General features: G+C 38.2%; 1 protein-coding gene across 1 annotated transcript; it reads left to right on the top strand.

The window, feature by feature from the left end:
- Positions 1-5,320: 5,320 nt before the first annotated feature.
- On the top strand, positions 5,321-14,844 carry padi2 (peptidyl arginine deiminase, type II). Its single transcript, XM_062442455.1, has 16 exons — positions 5,321-5,412; positions 7,288-7,459; positions 8,030-8,099; positions 8,441-8,502; positions 8,990-9,107; positions 9,568-9,720; positions 9,855-10,045; positions 10,496-10,599; positions 10,793-10,904; positions 11,611-11,718; positions 11,825-11,976; positions 12,163-12,310; positions 12,466-12,559; positions 12,675-12,754; positions 14,222-14,362; positions 14,524-14,844. The coding sequence occupies exons 1-16, from the start codon at positions 5,321-5,323 to the stop codon at positions 14,755-14,757; spliced, it is 2,031 nt and encodes a 676-aa protein (XP_062298439.1). The 3' UTR covers positions 14,758-14,844.
- Positions 14,845-16,512: the final 1,668 nt, after the last annotated feature.

Raw genomic sequence — 16,512 nt, 5'->3', positions numbered from 1 at the left:
ATGTTTTTATTTCTTTCCTCAGTCTTTTCTGTTCTTTTTTTAAACATTGTTCAATGCTCCTTTCATGTGAAGCACTTGGTGTATGTGATTTTTGTTGTTGTTTTATAGCACTTTAAGCAGCATTTATTGTATGAAAGATGCTATACAAATAAAGTTATTATTATTGTTAAGAATCCTTCACATAGATACATATTTGTATGTAGAAACATAAAAGTCCTCATCAAAGCCAAAGTATCATCTAGACTGAACATAAATATCTTATATAGATATATGAAAATCTTTATATATAATCTATGGTCCTATGAGTGAACAAAGAGATGCCAATAGTTTGTAGAAATAAAGGTGTGCAAGATGTGCTTAGAGCCAATGTTAGGGGTTTATTGTTACTTTTCTACATGACTGTACAGAAAAAAGGCTAAAATGTTTCAGCACTACAATAAAATAAAGCAAATACGGTACAGGAGGTTAGGTAGAATAAAATACACAACAATAAAATAAGACAAAGAAAGTAAAAGTGGAAATTATGTATCTGCTCTTTGGCGTGAGTTCAACTATTCAATGTAACAAGGAAATGGATTATGACTGCACAGAGGACTACTTTAAACATGGCTTTATAACAGATGAAACTATTCAAAATTGTTAGTCAAATCAAGTCAATTTTATTTGTATAGCCCAATATTGCAAATCACAAATTTGTTTTACAGACTGTACAGCAATACAACATCCTCTGACAATAGACCCTGGATTCAAATAAGGAAAAACTCCCTGGAAAAAAAAATGGAAGAAACCTCAGGAAGAGCAACAGAGGCGGATCCCTCTTCCGGGACGGACAGAAGTGCAATAAATGTGTGTACAGAATACAGCACAAATTAAAGAATACAGCATTATTATGTACCAAATTACAATGTGAAGAATGTGATGAAGAGGACTCAAAGCAGCTTCCAGGTGCCACCAGAACAGACTAAGAGCCAAACCACCTCCATCAACATGGAGACCTGGCTGGAGGACAGAGTACACATACACATCATTGACATACACAGGAGAAAAGACAAGAAAAGACATTCACACAGGAGAGAGAAAGAAGGATAAAGACATCATTCAGGGAGAAAAAGACATGAGGTGAGCTTGAACTCCTGCAGGATGAGGAACCAGGTCCAAAACCTCAGGAAATGGCACCGACAGACAGGGAAGCACAGCTGTTCCAGGATGGATGCTGGTCCAGCGAGAGATACTTAAGCAGCAAGACAGGACAGAGGAGAAAATGGGCAGAGAGAGGGAGAGAAGAGAGAGGGGCACACAGCTCGGACGCGCATGCACTTGTTGAATAAACAGAAGTTTAAAGAGATGCAGTGGTTAACAGAATAGTTGCAATATAATCTCATTGGAAGGACAGCACTGTAGTACAAGGTCATTCAATTAAAGGCAACTAACTGTAGGTTAAGGCAAAAAGATGAATTTTAACAGGATTTGTCAAAAAATAACATTTCCTATATTAACTACAGTCACCTGTTCAATGTCTTCCTCAGAGATAAGCCATGGCCTTCATGGCAGCATAGATGATCTACTACCAGTAGTTACTGTAGTTTATAATAAAATGTTTGGCTGGATGTTGAATCAATGATCAATAAAATACAGAGGCCCACAATGTATGTGTTTAAAATTACTTATTACTTCAAAATTCAAACCAATATAATGGTTAGATTTGTCAGTATGTTTATGTACTTCATGCTGTGGATTTATTTCAAAACTATTAAGGAAAAACAGACCTTTGCACAAAAGGGCTCATATTTGAGCTTGCTTGTATTGATTTATTATGGTACAATGAGCTATTATACTGACTCAAGACCTTACATGACTTACATTTGTTGTACATTGATTTATCTCAACACATCTAAAAAATGTTACATGCAAACAGCTTTCAGTTGACCGTTTTCATGTCAGATACTTGTTATAACATTCCCATTAGATTTGTCCCTCTTTAATGCATACAAGTGACCTCTGAGCTATACTTTTATACTTTTGTTGTGAATAAAAACTGAACGTAGTAACTGAGATGAAAACTCAATGATAGAAAGAAAGAGAAAGAAAAATAATTCATTCGTAAGTATAGTATTTTGACAATTTTTATTTTATTTTATGTGACAACCTTGATACTGCAATGGTGATAAAGCACAATAAAACACACATTAAATGGCATGAATTAACTATTGTGTCTAATTGTGTGTTATTTGTGCCACTGCAATCCTGAACCTGCTAAACTGCAAGAAAAAAATCAAAGAAAAAAATACTCTCAAACTTAAACTGTGTAATCAAATATTTCAGTCACACTGTAAATTTATAGAAGTACAATTACATAACAAGTTATTACCACTGCCAGTGAACCAGTACAGGTGACTGGTCTGGCTGGTACGGGGATGAGGCACCAAGATATGTTTCAAAAACCCTCCGGATTACCAGGGATCAGATACCGTTGTGGCCTGATAAAGTGTGAGTAAGATTACATGTCTGACTGTCCGTGTTAAATATCTAATGTGTCACATCCAAAAAGTGTACTGAACAAAACATGTTAGTGCTTATGAATGTGATAAATAGAAGGAAAGAGCTATACACACTCTAGTGAACTCTGATAATATACACAAGGTGATGTGCATAAATCATGCTTGATTGAAGTTAGGTTATGTGGAATGATTCATTATTATTTTAAGCCACATCTGGGTTGGATGATTGTCCAAGTCATCAAGTTGCATTCAGGGTTTCACCTCAAACTTGGCTGAGTTAGAACCAAACAGTCTAAGCTTGACATTAATGATTATTGACACGCTGTTTTAAAAAAAAATGTATGTTGCATTATCAAGCACCTGTCTAAGTTAATTTCATGGTTCTGCTATTATCAGTTTCAAGCCAGCTGTGTCACCTGGGGATATGAGGTGCTTATTACTGAGAATAATGTGCATGGCAATAGCATGTGCCCCAGAATAACTGGAAAGCAACAGGACAACTCAATGGACATGTACAATATCTGCATGACTTTTCAACATCATAGCTTAGGTCTTCACAGCATTATGCTACATACATAATTAGTTTTGTAGGTATGATAACACTTACCAAGACTGATGTAGCTGTGTTTGACATTAAAAAACTCACCACTCTATACTGAGACTGTATGCATTTAATTGTACTCACTAAAGAGACATCATCTGGTGATGTGAATGTTACAAATATATGGTTCACTGACAGTTAAAAGATACTGCCCAAGCTATATTAACAGCAATATTGTAATTTGTAAGCTTCAACAAGACTGACTGAAAGACTAAATATGTCTAACATCCAACATTTACCATATTAATTACCATATTTCACTGAAAAAAAACTATGCTATTTGTACAGTATGAGAGTAGTTTTATTTGGATTGGTGAGAGGGTTTGGGTAGGATTGGATGAGAATCGCATATGATGGAATGACTGGGGTCAAGGAGGGGAGTGAAGGGGGTCTATTGCTGGGGGATGACTTGTGATGAGATTGGAGGGTAAAGGAACCTGGGTGTCGAGACTTAGATTGGGGGTCTTAATGAGCTTTCTGCTTCCCGGGCAGAAAACCTATGCCAACAAGACGGCCAGCATTTGCTCCCAGTACCTTCTTGCTGTGAGGCAAAACTGCTAACCACTGAGCCACTTTGCCACCTATTGAGAAGGGAGAGATGAGAAGAATGGGTTTTCAGGGGGTGGTTTGTAGGAATCCAAACAAACAAAACACAGACACTCACAGATAAACCCTCTGATTTATTGTGAACAAAAATCGGAGGTTAATAAGAACTGAGATGAACAGGAGAGACTGGGGTTAGACACACCTATCTAAGTATGAATCAGGATTTATCCAGGTGACTGAATTTAGTAAGAGAGAGGGGTGAGGTCATATTCCTGAAGCTTAGTTATAATAACAACTTCATTGTATATCATTTGCATGGTTAATAATAAGAACAACAACAATAATAATAATACTAATAATGATACATTTTATTTACAAAGCACTTTACATTTGAAAAACTAAACAAAAACAAAACACAAAACATCAGAAAATAATAATTAAAAGGCAAAAGTTTTATTAAGGGACCTTTTGAAGACAGTGCCACTGGAAAGCACGTGCAATTAACTAACACCTCATTTATCTCGTAATTTTTTCTTTCTATCTCATAATTATAACTTTCATCTAAAAAATTCGACTTTATATCTCATAATTATGACTTTTTATCTCATCATTTTGTCTGCAAACTCAACCTATTACTGATTTTTTCTTCTTGCCAAATAGGTTCCTCAAAAGGCGAAGTTCTACCCCTCCTGTCTCAAATTACAAGTTAGAAACACCTTCTCAGGAACATCAAGCGATTGCTCCACAAATCCGTCATCAGTCTAAGGCGATCATTCAACCGGCCATGTTGCAACAAATATCCCAAACCGACATACCTGCTTTCTTACCCAAGAGGAGAAAAGTTGAACACGAATTTCTTCGAACATGCCGTCTGGACTTAAAAAACGCCCAAAGTGTTCTCCATATTGTTGGCACCGCTCTGAAGGCAAACCTGTACAGGTGAGTTGTTTTGCAATCATGCATTGAACCAGAAAGCCTGACCTTTAACGCCCTGCAAAATACAAACATTTAGCATGTTGTTAACGATGGTGGTGGTGATGATCATGTGGCTTTTTGAGTCTCAGATCGAGCTGTTGTAACAAACTTGACATGTTTAATCTAATTGAGAAAAAGTTATTGTATTCATCAGCTGCTTCCCACTTGGGTTTTTTATTTTTACTTTTAGGTAGCTACAATTAGGCGATCAAGCTTAAATACATCTACACTAATAGCCTATTATTGTAATATAAATCACATGAAAAAACGCTTATTTGAAATGCAGATTGTCACTATGATTTGTTATTTATAATGAATGCATGAATAAATAAATGTATAGTTTGCTATAGCAGTATATCGTTTGTTTTTCCTATTTCGGCTTTTAAAGAGAAACAAAAAATAAAGACAAAAGAGACGGTAGAGAAGAACAAGGTGATGGTGCAGGATATTGTGTGTATGTGACGGAGGGGTGGGGGGGGGGGGGGGGGGGGGGGGGGGGGGGGGGGGGGCGTCTGACCAATCACCGCCCGGGGCTTTAAAACGTCCAGTACCTGATCTGCAGCCTCCATAATCACTTGTTGCTCTCAGCTCGGACTGTACGCAGACTGCAGTGTACTTTGCGTCTCCGCTTGTGTTGATATAGTGGATCAGCTGTATGGCATTTGTACCTCTCTGACCGACTGCGACACTCTCTGCAACCATGACGCACCCCCGGACTCTTAGAGTAGATTATGACAAAACTACAACAGTCTTATGTGTGGTGGGCTCCGAGCTCAACGTGAAACTGCACAGGTAAGACCACACGCTATGTTCAGCCTGCTGATAGTGACACAGACAAAGACACACAAAGATCCATATTCTGTTCAGCTTTATTCTGATCTCCTTGTTTTAATTTCTGGGAAAAGTTGGAAAACATATTATCATCTTAAATTATCTTATTCTGTTTTACTGTAGTAGTCCGTTTTTATTTATAGCCCATTATCACAAAGTTGCCTCAGGGCTTTACAGTCTGTAGAGCATCCAACATCCTCTATCATTATACCTTAGGCTAATAATTTCATTACCACTACTGTTATGTTATAGATTTAACAGACAGTTAAAGTCTAGTCTATACTGTAGCCTGTCTCATTGCCTTTTTATAGGTTTGTTTAACAATATGAAGTCGTAAAGCCAGTCCAGTCTAGATGAGATTAGATGAACTTTATTGTCCCGAAGGAAATTTGTCTTGGGCTAAAAGTGCCAGGTGCAGCTGAACATATACAACAATACATAATAAGCACAGAAAAACAAAACATACACAACAACAAAAAAATCACAAAGTGCTTCAAAGTGCTTCAAAGTGTAGCATATTGCACAGAAAAATATTGCACAAGATCATGTGACGTACGGCACAAGAAAGGAACAGAGTAAAAACAATCAAATGGATAAAATTATATGACAATCTAAGGGCAGGGGGTAATAAGTACTAATTAAAATGGGTCAAAAAACCTTGCTAACATTCAGATCTAAAAGTTTACATCTATAGGTTAAGACTTACATGTTTCTTTAAAAATCTCAATTTTGATGAAATTCATACAGTAAGAACTGTATTGTTTATCCACACCAAGAGAGCTGGGGGAGGATTTAATTAGCAGATCCTGGTGGGGACAGATCTCATGGTTTTTCTGTACAATGGGGAGAATCAACAGCACTCTTTTGTTACTGTACAACAGAGGAGACTTTGTCGTAATGCAAGCTATCTGTTCTGCCAAAATGCCAACCTACACAACACAACGCCACAGAGCGAGGCTGGATTACTGACTGGGCAGAGCTGGAAACTAGCACACTGCCTGGACCCCCAGGGGCTCTTAGGTCTTTTTAGACTATCCAAAAATAAAAGGCTGATATCATATTGAAAGGATATCCATTCCTTTGATGTTGTAAAGGGGTTTTGTTTTAGTTAGGTTCACTTGTACATCAATGTTTCAATGTACAGATGGTTATGTTATGTTGCCTACTGTTCACTTGGTATTTAAACAGCATAGTGTTTATTCCAGCACAAAAAATGATAATTACAGTACCACAAGACAGCTGACTCATGGAAATACCTGACATGGAGCACTGGGGTTATCAGGTGTCTTGGTTCTCAGGCTGAGTGTGGGTGCGTCCACACCTCACCCTCATATGAGGAAGCGCTTCAAATTCAGTAGCAAATATGGGCCCATTTTTTTCCCCGGGGCGCTCCTTCCTGTTCAATCATGCTCTGCAACTCTGGCATGGGGGAAATTTTCCCACCGGCTGATCTAATATCTTTAATGTGTCATGACAGGTTAACATCTTCTGCACTTGCCATTTGCAACTTAAGTTGTCATCATGTATGTATCACACCATCCTAACTCATTTTAATAAAACTTGCGGTGTTTGTTTAAAGTTTTTTTTCCTGCTCTGCTCTCTTCCAAGCAATACATAATATAGACTAACTTAAACATGACTACAGCTGCTGCTTCAGTTTGCCACCTGTTACAAAACATGAGCCTTTGACTTATATTCATACGTCAGTGCTCTTCTTCACTTGTGTAGAAACAAATATCTACTCTTAGTCAGACTGTTTATGTTTAATACAGTAGATCTGTGTTGTGTAACGCAGTCCACACCTGCATCAAACTGTTCTGTTTTTCTGGTTCTCAGGAGCGCCCCTCCCAGGTCCATGTACTTCTCTGTGAAGTGCACTGCCAGTGTTCAGTACAGCATCAGCCCTCCGTCCCTGGAAACGTCCCACCTCTCTCCCATCCCTCTCAATGGAAACTCAGTACTGCTCATCAGCATGAGCCGTGCCAGCAAGTATGAAAATGATAGCAAGGTAACGTAGGACAGAAGCGAATGGCCTCAGCTGCTGACATCACGAAGCAATAAGTTGTATTTCTTGATGAATATGTGCTGAGTAATGGGACATAACCAGCTCCAAGAAATGACTGCTAATGAATGAGAAAATGCACACTCAGGAATATGATTCAAGTTTGTGTGAAAACATACGGTAGTCATGTAAATAAACATCATCATTCATAATTCAGATGAAGTAATTAAAGTACTTTAACACAAATTAAAATATCTTTGTTAAAGATGTTAAATATGACTAGGTTTCAGAGCCTGAAAGCAAACCAATATAATAAAAATGTCTGACTTCTTTAAAAACCAAACAGCCATCAGAGAAATACATTTTATGATTTTAAAGTGGCCAAAGTCCACTCACCTTTTCTGCAGCATGAGTAGCTTTTGTTTATTTTGATTGATTATTACATGTTGAACAGTGCCCAAGAGCTCTTATTGCTTTGTAGTTTACAGCATTCATTCAGGCTTCTATGACAAGAGTTGTACCAAAAAATAATAATGTATTTTGTATAAATTTGAACTTGTGCCTTCATTTTAAAAGCTGTCAGTCCGGTACTATGGGAAGGATAAAGAGATCTTGGGGAGAGCAGTCCTGCACCTGACAGCACTTGGTATGTGAAAACATAATAAAACAACATGCATTCAATCAAAGAATACACATAAGACTTATCTACAAATTAGTTCAACCTTGAGCTCTGATTTGTTCTTTTGTCAACATTAGTGGTGTGTTTAAGTGCACATGCTAATCTGAACATGACTCATATAATCGGTAACAGTCTGTATTTTTGGGTGTCTAGTTGACTTATGTACATGGTGATGTTCATATTGGTGACAAAAGTGTATATAAACAGCCTTTTTAGTAACAATCGCTGTATTGTGCTACGAGACACTATCTGGAACATTTTGGGCAGACAAAGGCATGCTGTGATATTTAAGTATCTCTGTCTCACAGAGATCTCTCTGGATGTGGACGCGGACAGAGACGGTATTGTTGAGAAGAACAACCCTAGTAAGGTGAGCTCAAATGTGTGTGTTTTAGACAGCAGTGAAAAGTCTGACATCTAATGGAGATATTTTTCTCTTCTTTTCATTTCCTGATAGACAATAAATAACATGATTTTATTGATGGAGCAGAGTCTGTGCTTGTCATGTTGCAAACGGTGTATAAAATAGTTTCTCTTTACAAGTCTTAACAGAGCCTCAACGAAGTTTTGTCATGTAGCTAACATTTTCACCACGTCTAATTTGTCATCTTGACTCATCTTGTTTTTCTTTATTAGAAAAAAGTATTTTACAATGCATGTGTTGCTTCAGCACATAAACAAGTTGTGCTTTTGTAATATTTGTGTTTTAATAGTTTGGTGTGTGCGAACTTAAACTCAGCACTGTTTCTTTGAACTTTTTACATTTAGATTTTCAAAGGAACTGTCAATCTTAATTACATGTACCTGGACATACTTGTATCATAAAGTTTTAAACTTGTTTGTTTAAAACTTGTCAGGGATCCTGGAAATGGGGTCCTAATGGGCATGGAGCTGTCGTTTTGGTCAACTGTGACTCAGAACGGTCCTATGGGAAGAAACCAGACACAGAGCAGGATTACATCTCCAAAGTGTCAGGTAAAAGAGAATCAGTACAGCTTCTCATACACTAGTGAACATTGTTACTTCAGTCTTCCTTCCCTCTGTACCATTATCTTTGTCATAACTGCATTAAAAGGCCACTCATGTTTGGTTTATAGGGTCACCAGATTAAATTGGTGATATGCTCAATCAGTTTGATAAAGTGGCTTGATAAAGTCTTTCAAATGACTTTGCAGTAGACAAACCAGTCGAGCTGAAATTGAATGGTAAAACAGTCATGTTGCAGTTTAATTTGTATGTGTATTTTTCTTTAGTTGGCAAAAATATTACCATACATTGACAGTATTATTTTTTTCAACACTAAAAATTAAAGTCAAAAAGTCCCCCAAGCACATGCATGTAGTCCTGTACATGTGCATTTTCTAAAATCTATGGTATCATGGTGAGCTATGGCGGGCTAAAATAGCATTTAATGTGACTCTTTCTGGCTATGCAGATCTGAAGGACATGTCTGTCATGGTGTTGCGGACCAAAGGCCCTGCCAAGCTCCCAGAGGGCTACAAACTCACCATGCACATCTCTCAGGGCGATGCAGAGAGTGTCAGAGTCTTCAGGTCCAGATCCACTGAAGTGGGGAATAATGTCCTATGTGAGTAAAGATAAGGGTAGAGAAACCCCCAATACAGATGATGTAACATGCAAGTAATTCAGTGGTTAGTTGAGTCTTTGGGCTGTTTTAATCACTGTTTTTTTCTATCCTTATTTCTGTTTTTCTTGATTAAGCAGATAAACTATACAACCACTTTGTGAAGGACTATCCGCTGGTGCTGAGCAGTGAGTCCTTGTCCCAGGAAGTGCCTTATCTTGGAGGTGTGGCAGAGATGAACTTTTATGTGGAGGGCCTAAGGTTTCCTGACAAAGACTTTGATGGACTCATCAGCATCAACCTCAGTCTGTTAGAGCCCATCAGTTCTGTAAGACCTTCAACATGTCCACTTACTAGCTTATGCCAGACATTTCAACAATATCTCATGATTTTCATTTGACAATCTGGTTGAAAGCCTAGAAGTTAGTAAGTGCAAGATTATTATTTTTTTTAACTTTGTTTAAGGCCAATAATGAACTTTCATGCATAGCAATTATATAACTTAACTATACACATTTCACAAGTTAATTCGCTACTAAATAATCAAAGGTTAGGCTACTTTTACCATATTTTTGTGATATTAGATTTTTCCCCAGTCAAATTGTTACATTTAACTAACATTTCTGGTTGGACTTAATTCTACTGTCTCCGTCACAACTTGGAAATAACAAGATGTCTCTTTAAAATTTAATTTGGTGTCTCATTATGCTCAAGTGATCAAACGCAGATTCAGTGTAAGCAGACGTGAAGCTCAGTCGCCTCTCTCATGTTTTGACAGGTACTTCCTGAGACGCCTATTTTCACAGACAAAGTTGTGTTCAGAATGGCACCCTGGATCATGACACCCAACACCCTCCAGCCTGTAGAGGTGTTTGTCTGCAGGTAAAAGTCAGTAGATGAATAACTAAGATGATGACAATAGATGTGTCAGCAGGAAGTTACAGTGCTGCTGTTTTAGCAACTCCATATTACCAACAAAAATGGCTTTTGTTTGCGTTTTGACAGTTTTTTACTTGAATTCAAATTCAAGTTTGCTGAATGAAAACTACTTCCCTGTTTGTGGTTTCCTTCTCAGCACATCTGATAACTACCAGTTCTTGAAAGGAATGAAGAACCTTGTTACCAGAAGCGGGTACAAACTTAAGATTTGTCATGAGTACATGAACAGAGGAGATCGCTGGATGCAGGTTAATGACACTAAATGCAAACTTTGTGTTACACTTTCATGTGGAGATTAGCTTTACTTGTCACCGGGATTCCTTTTTTATTCCTTTTAAATGGGGTCTTTGTGTGTTCCGCCGAGAGCTTTTAATCATATGAAAACATAGTTGGGCGAATCCCTCTGAGCCTTTGATTAAAGTTCAAAACTAAAGCATTTAGTTTGAATTGACTGTCAATTACCTTTTAAGAACCCAACCTCACATTTAATGCATTTTTACTTGCAATAGATATCATTGAAACAGTTACTAACAATTATCTCTTCAGTCAAAATTTAAAAACATGTTATAACATATTGCACATTTTGGCAGAATATGGAAAGCATTTGGTTTGGTTTGGCCTGCGAAGCCAAGCCATAAAAGGTTTATCTGACCTGCAGCTACAGTCAGTTTGTGGTTGTGTTTCCCAATCCCTGCATAATGAAAACAAAAAAGAAGAAACAATTACAGACAAAAACAAATGTGAGGAACTTCTCAGTTAAAGAGAAACAACTAGAAAAATGATGAGCCACATCAGATGAGGAAATTGTGACTCGGGATCTTTCGCAACAGCCGCATCACAAGAACAAAAAACAAAACTAGGAAGAATTCATTAAATCCACATTCATGCAAAAGAGAAAAAATACATCAAATCCTCTTTATGAAAGAAAAAATGTTACATTTCCCAACTTTCTAGGATGAGCTGGAATTTGGTTATATCGAAGCACCACATCACCGGTTCCCTGTTGTTCTGGATTCACCTCGAGATGGAGATCTCATGGACTTTCCATATAATGAACTACTGGTGAGTACTGGTGAATTTGTCTTTAAATCAAATGTTTGGAAATGCATAATGCTTTTAGAAATGGAAAAGCTTTTGACCTACATCTCAACCAATTTCATGTCTTCAGGGACCCGATTTTGGATATGTGACAAGGGTGGCCCAGAGAAAGGATGTGAGCAGTCTGGACTCATTTGGTAATCTGGAGGTTAGTCCTCCCGTCACTGTGAATGGGAAAGACTACCCCCTGGGCAGAATCATCATAGGAGTGGCCTTCCCTACGTGAGTTTGTCACGGATTCAGAGATGAGTCCCTGACTTCTTGAGAACATAACTCATTAAGTTATGCAACAGCAGCTTTTCATAAGATTAACAAATCCAGTTCCTTGTAATGTGACAGCGCAGTAAACAGAGCATATGATGAAAGAATTTTGTCACACATGACAACATATTTCTCATTTTTTTTAAGGGCGACCAAAGGACGGAACATGACCAAAGTAGTTCAAGACTTCCTGTGGGCCCAGAAGGTTCAGGAGCCCGTTGCCTTATTTTCTGACTGGCTTGTTGTCGGCCACGTAGATGAATTCATGTCTTTTGTTCCTGCACCTGACAGAAAGGTAAATATTTAAATAGACCTATAGAAATAGTGAGGACAGCAAGCCTTTAACTGTTACTGGCCCTCAGTGAAGTGCTGTAACCTAGTGGGATTGTATAAACTCTCAGGGTAAGAGTAATCCAGTGTTATCTTTGTCTCTTGTGTATCTGTTCACAGGGCTTCCGGCTGCTGCTGGCCAGCCCGGATGCAGGCTACAAACTATTCAGAGACTTACAGAAAGATGGTCACGGACAAGCCAAACTGTTCGAGGGTAGGCTTGTCTTTAACACTATTATCTGTGACAAATCTACAATGTGCAATGAACAAATCCATCGTATAACTTAACACTCACTTCTACAATACTTCTACCATGCTTTTCAAAAAAGGTCAGGGAGATGCAGAACCAGTTACGTTGGACGAGGTACTTAGTGATGAAGGTTTCCAAGCTGAAAATAACTACGTACAGGTGAGTTAATCATGAGGTCAGATGCATCAATTTCTCAAAAAAAAAAAAAGCTCAGAAAGATGACCAAAGACTAATTCAATCTGTGAATGTGGATTTGCCGACTGCAGCTATGATCTGCCATAAGTATGTGGACAGCCAAACATAAATCTCATATAATAGATGAATATGTTCCGTTTTCCCTTTATTTTTAAGGAGAGACTGGAAACATCAGTAGAGAGATACAATGTTGCAATTTGATGTTGCAGTTATGTGGTATGCAACTTAAAAAGTAAGGACTTGGAAGGATAACTTGCTGCCACGAAGTGAGAAGCACCCTATTGTCTAAAATATAATATGCTGTATCTTATAAGCAGGCCCACATGGAATCTGAGCCCGCAGAATTCAGATGACGCTTCTGCAGATTTTCCACCAATAAAGCTGCTACTTGTAAAACTCAAAATGTTAAGACCCGATGAAATGAAAATGACCTTTTCCCACTTTTAATCTTGTGTCCCTATGTTAATTGCTTATTTATCTCTTATTATATGCCAAATATGTCATAAAATCTGTATTTTTTACATTATTTCGTCTTTTCCTTCAAAATGTTGTCTCAAATGTTTGCTCATAATGTGCTCAGAGGCATTTACAAAAGTTCACCCAATCAAATGTGCCAGCCACACATTCCCAGAATAATGTGGCTGAGCTCTAATTCACTGAAAACAATTTATTTATTTTATCGTAATGAATATTGTCTATCACATTACAAGCAAAAAAAACATTCCTCAGAATTCTGTTCAGTGGACACTATGGGTTCGCGCAGCACTGGCATCAGCTAAACCCAACATCACTTGTCCAGCACACTTGCTTTACATCATCCCAGCCAACGCTTTGAATTGCTTATAGTGATCCCTTGTGTGCCACTGAAGCCCACATATGGAGCTCCCGACAAACTGTTATTGCACTAATGTGGCCTCCTGAAGCAGGCGGGTACTTGGTAGTTGATGAGAAGGTAAACATTGCCACTGCACTCAGCAGCCTCGTTTTATGAGCTTGTGTCGCCTATCGCTTTACGGTGAGCTGTTGTTGTTTGCACTTTACATTCACAGCACTGACGGCTAACTGATGCACCTCTCACACGTCTGGCATTTATAGAAAGGTGGCTTCCTGCGACATTGCCACATTGAAAACCACTGAGTGCTTCTGTATGACCCAAATCTGTCAGTGGATGTTGCTTGGCTGTATGCTTCGTGTTATGAACTTTTTAGCAATGGGTATGGCTGATCCAGGGGTACTTTTGGTCACATGGTATAATTTTTCATTTAAGTCAAAGTAGCCTAAAAGAAATAATGTACTGTGGTCAATTATTCTGCATGCTATCAGCACATTGTTATACAGAAACAGGTTATATGGAATTAGATGAGCTTGTGTATTATGCAGTATGTGCAATGAATGCATGGTGTCCTTTATACTTCCTATTCTCTCTCTCAGAGCTGCATCGACTGGAACAGGGATGTCCTGAAGAGAGAGCTGGGCCTGGACGACGAGGACATCATCGACCTGCCAATCCTCTTTAAGTTAGAGGAGGACGGGGTAAAGGAGTACAGAGCAGCGGCTTACTACCCTGACATGGTATGTCAGTTAACATAAACTGCCACTTCACTTGATTATGTTTGTATGGCTATTGTTTCCATTTAGAGGCATTAAAGCTCTCATCAGTTAACAAGATGCAAGTAAATCTAGGAGCTGATAGCACTTGGGGGTTTCACATGATCCATCACATCTGTTTCCAGGTGAACATGATTGTCTTGGGGAAAAACCTCGGCATCCCGAAGCCCTTTGGCCCCAAGGTGAATGGACGCTGTGCCCTGGAGACTGAGATGTGCTCACTGATGGAGGGCCTGGGCCTCACGTGCACATTCATTGACGACTTTGCCTCCTACCACAAGCTGCTGGGCGAGGTCCACTGTGGCTCCAATGTCCGCAGGGAACCGTTTGACTTCAAGTGGTGGAACCTGGAGATGTGACCGAAAAACTGTATGGAGATGGGTTAGAGATGCAGATAGAAGGGTTAAGAGGGGTCAGAAATATGTGTTTTTATAAGAATGATTAGATTTGGGAAGGGTATTTTTTTGTTATTGCCTTACATTACCTCAATGATTTTGGAATAAGTGCCACTCTTTTCCACATAATATATTGCCTACCTTATGTCACACCAAACTATTTGCAGTAAGTAACAATCAACATTTATTAAGGAAGCATAACCACAGTATTTTGATATATTGTTTGCATTTTTATCTTTATTAAATCTTTTTGTTGGCTTTATTTACAAAAAAAGAATGTAAAGCAATATTTACAAACAAATTTTGAACGAGGGCTTAAGCAGTCAAGAACAGAAATACAATCATTTGAATTGAGCACATAGAAGATTCACTCCCAATCTGTTGTGGTTTGGATCGGCCACTGGCGTACAGTGCAAGCACAGTTAGATGAATGGAACCACATAGTGATGTGCTATAGTAATACATAGCCACAAGAGGGCGTAATCCACCTATTCAAGCATTTAAAGGTCAAAAGGAAAAACATTTGAAATCATGTCCTTCATTTCATAAGCTTGAATTCAAAAGGCTGCAATACACAAATGTGTCGTTATGAAATAAATCGTCTTTTTTTTCCTAAGCCATTTTTCAGTTGAGTCAAATGTTGACTATTTTAATTTGTTCTGAGTGATTTGTGGCTGTATGTATACATTAACAGGCTGTGTTTTGCACTTTGCCTTTAAATCTGTTGTACTTTCACTGTAAATGGCAATTGACAATGACAATTTAGACAATAAATCTCATGTCTGCTTCACTCTCGTCACTAAAATAAAACAATTCCTTGTATCAGTTCTTTCCTTCATAACAAACTAAAGACAGGGATAAGCCTTTCTCCTCAGGAAAGGATGAGTTGTTTTTAGACTCAAATTTACTGTGGCCAGGAGTCCACACAGTATCAGTTTTCATAGGAACAGATGTGTACAAATAAATACATGTCTGCCTTGTTTTACATTCAAGCCATCTGGCTTCACAAAGCCTTTAAATATGACCCCCCTTCAAAGCAGCTCGCACAACACAATCATGATAAAGGCAACTTCAAGACGAGTCACAGTGTAATTCATATTCAGCGACAAATCAGGTTTTTTAAAAGGTCAGCATTTCGGTATAACTCTCAAAATTTAGTGTTTAGGTCACGTACATATATTACACTTTACAAATAAAGTAGGAAACTGTTTTTTGGCTCTCTATCAGCAATGTGCACTGCATCTGGAGATGTTGGCTGGTTTTCAATAAAACACAAATCACAGGGACGACACCTCTATGTCAAGCATGGCACCAGTGTACAGAGGAGAAGTTTTTTGGCAAGCAGATTTACACCATGCACAGTATTGTATACACACCTGTACACAGACATCAAATCAACAAGTGGTGTGTGACAAAGAGCATTTTGGAGACAAAGCAGTAGCAGTACATAGCAGTACCTTGAACTGTGGGTTGAGGATGCATGTTGCTGGTTGGGCACTACAGCAATTCTGCTTCTTACTATAATTATATAGCATGAATAAAGTCTATAGTTATGTTAAAATATGCAGTTTTCAACAGATTTACTGTTATACCGTTAAAATTTTAATTTAAAAATTGCAGATACAGTTTTGTGGTATATTTCACCCTTCACCCACCTAAGAAGAAGGCGATTGATGCTATTACAGCCACTAACAACAGCATCATAGAAATATCCTCCAT

Source organism: Scomber scombrus, chromosome 3 (assembly GCF_963691925.1).
Source record: "Scomber scombrus chromosome 3, fScoSco1.1, whole genome shotgun sequence".
Lineage (NCBI taxonomy): Eukaryota > Metazoa > Chordata > Actinopteri > Scombriformes > Scombridae > Scomber > Scomber scombrus.
Note: the sequence above shows the minus strand (reverse complement) of the source record. Positions and strands in the feature narration are given on the sequence as shown.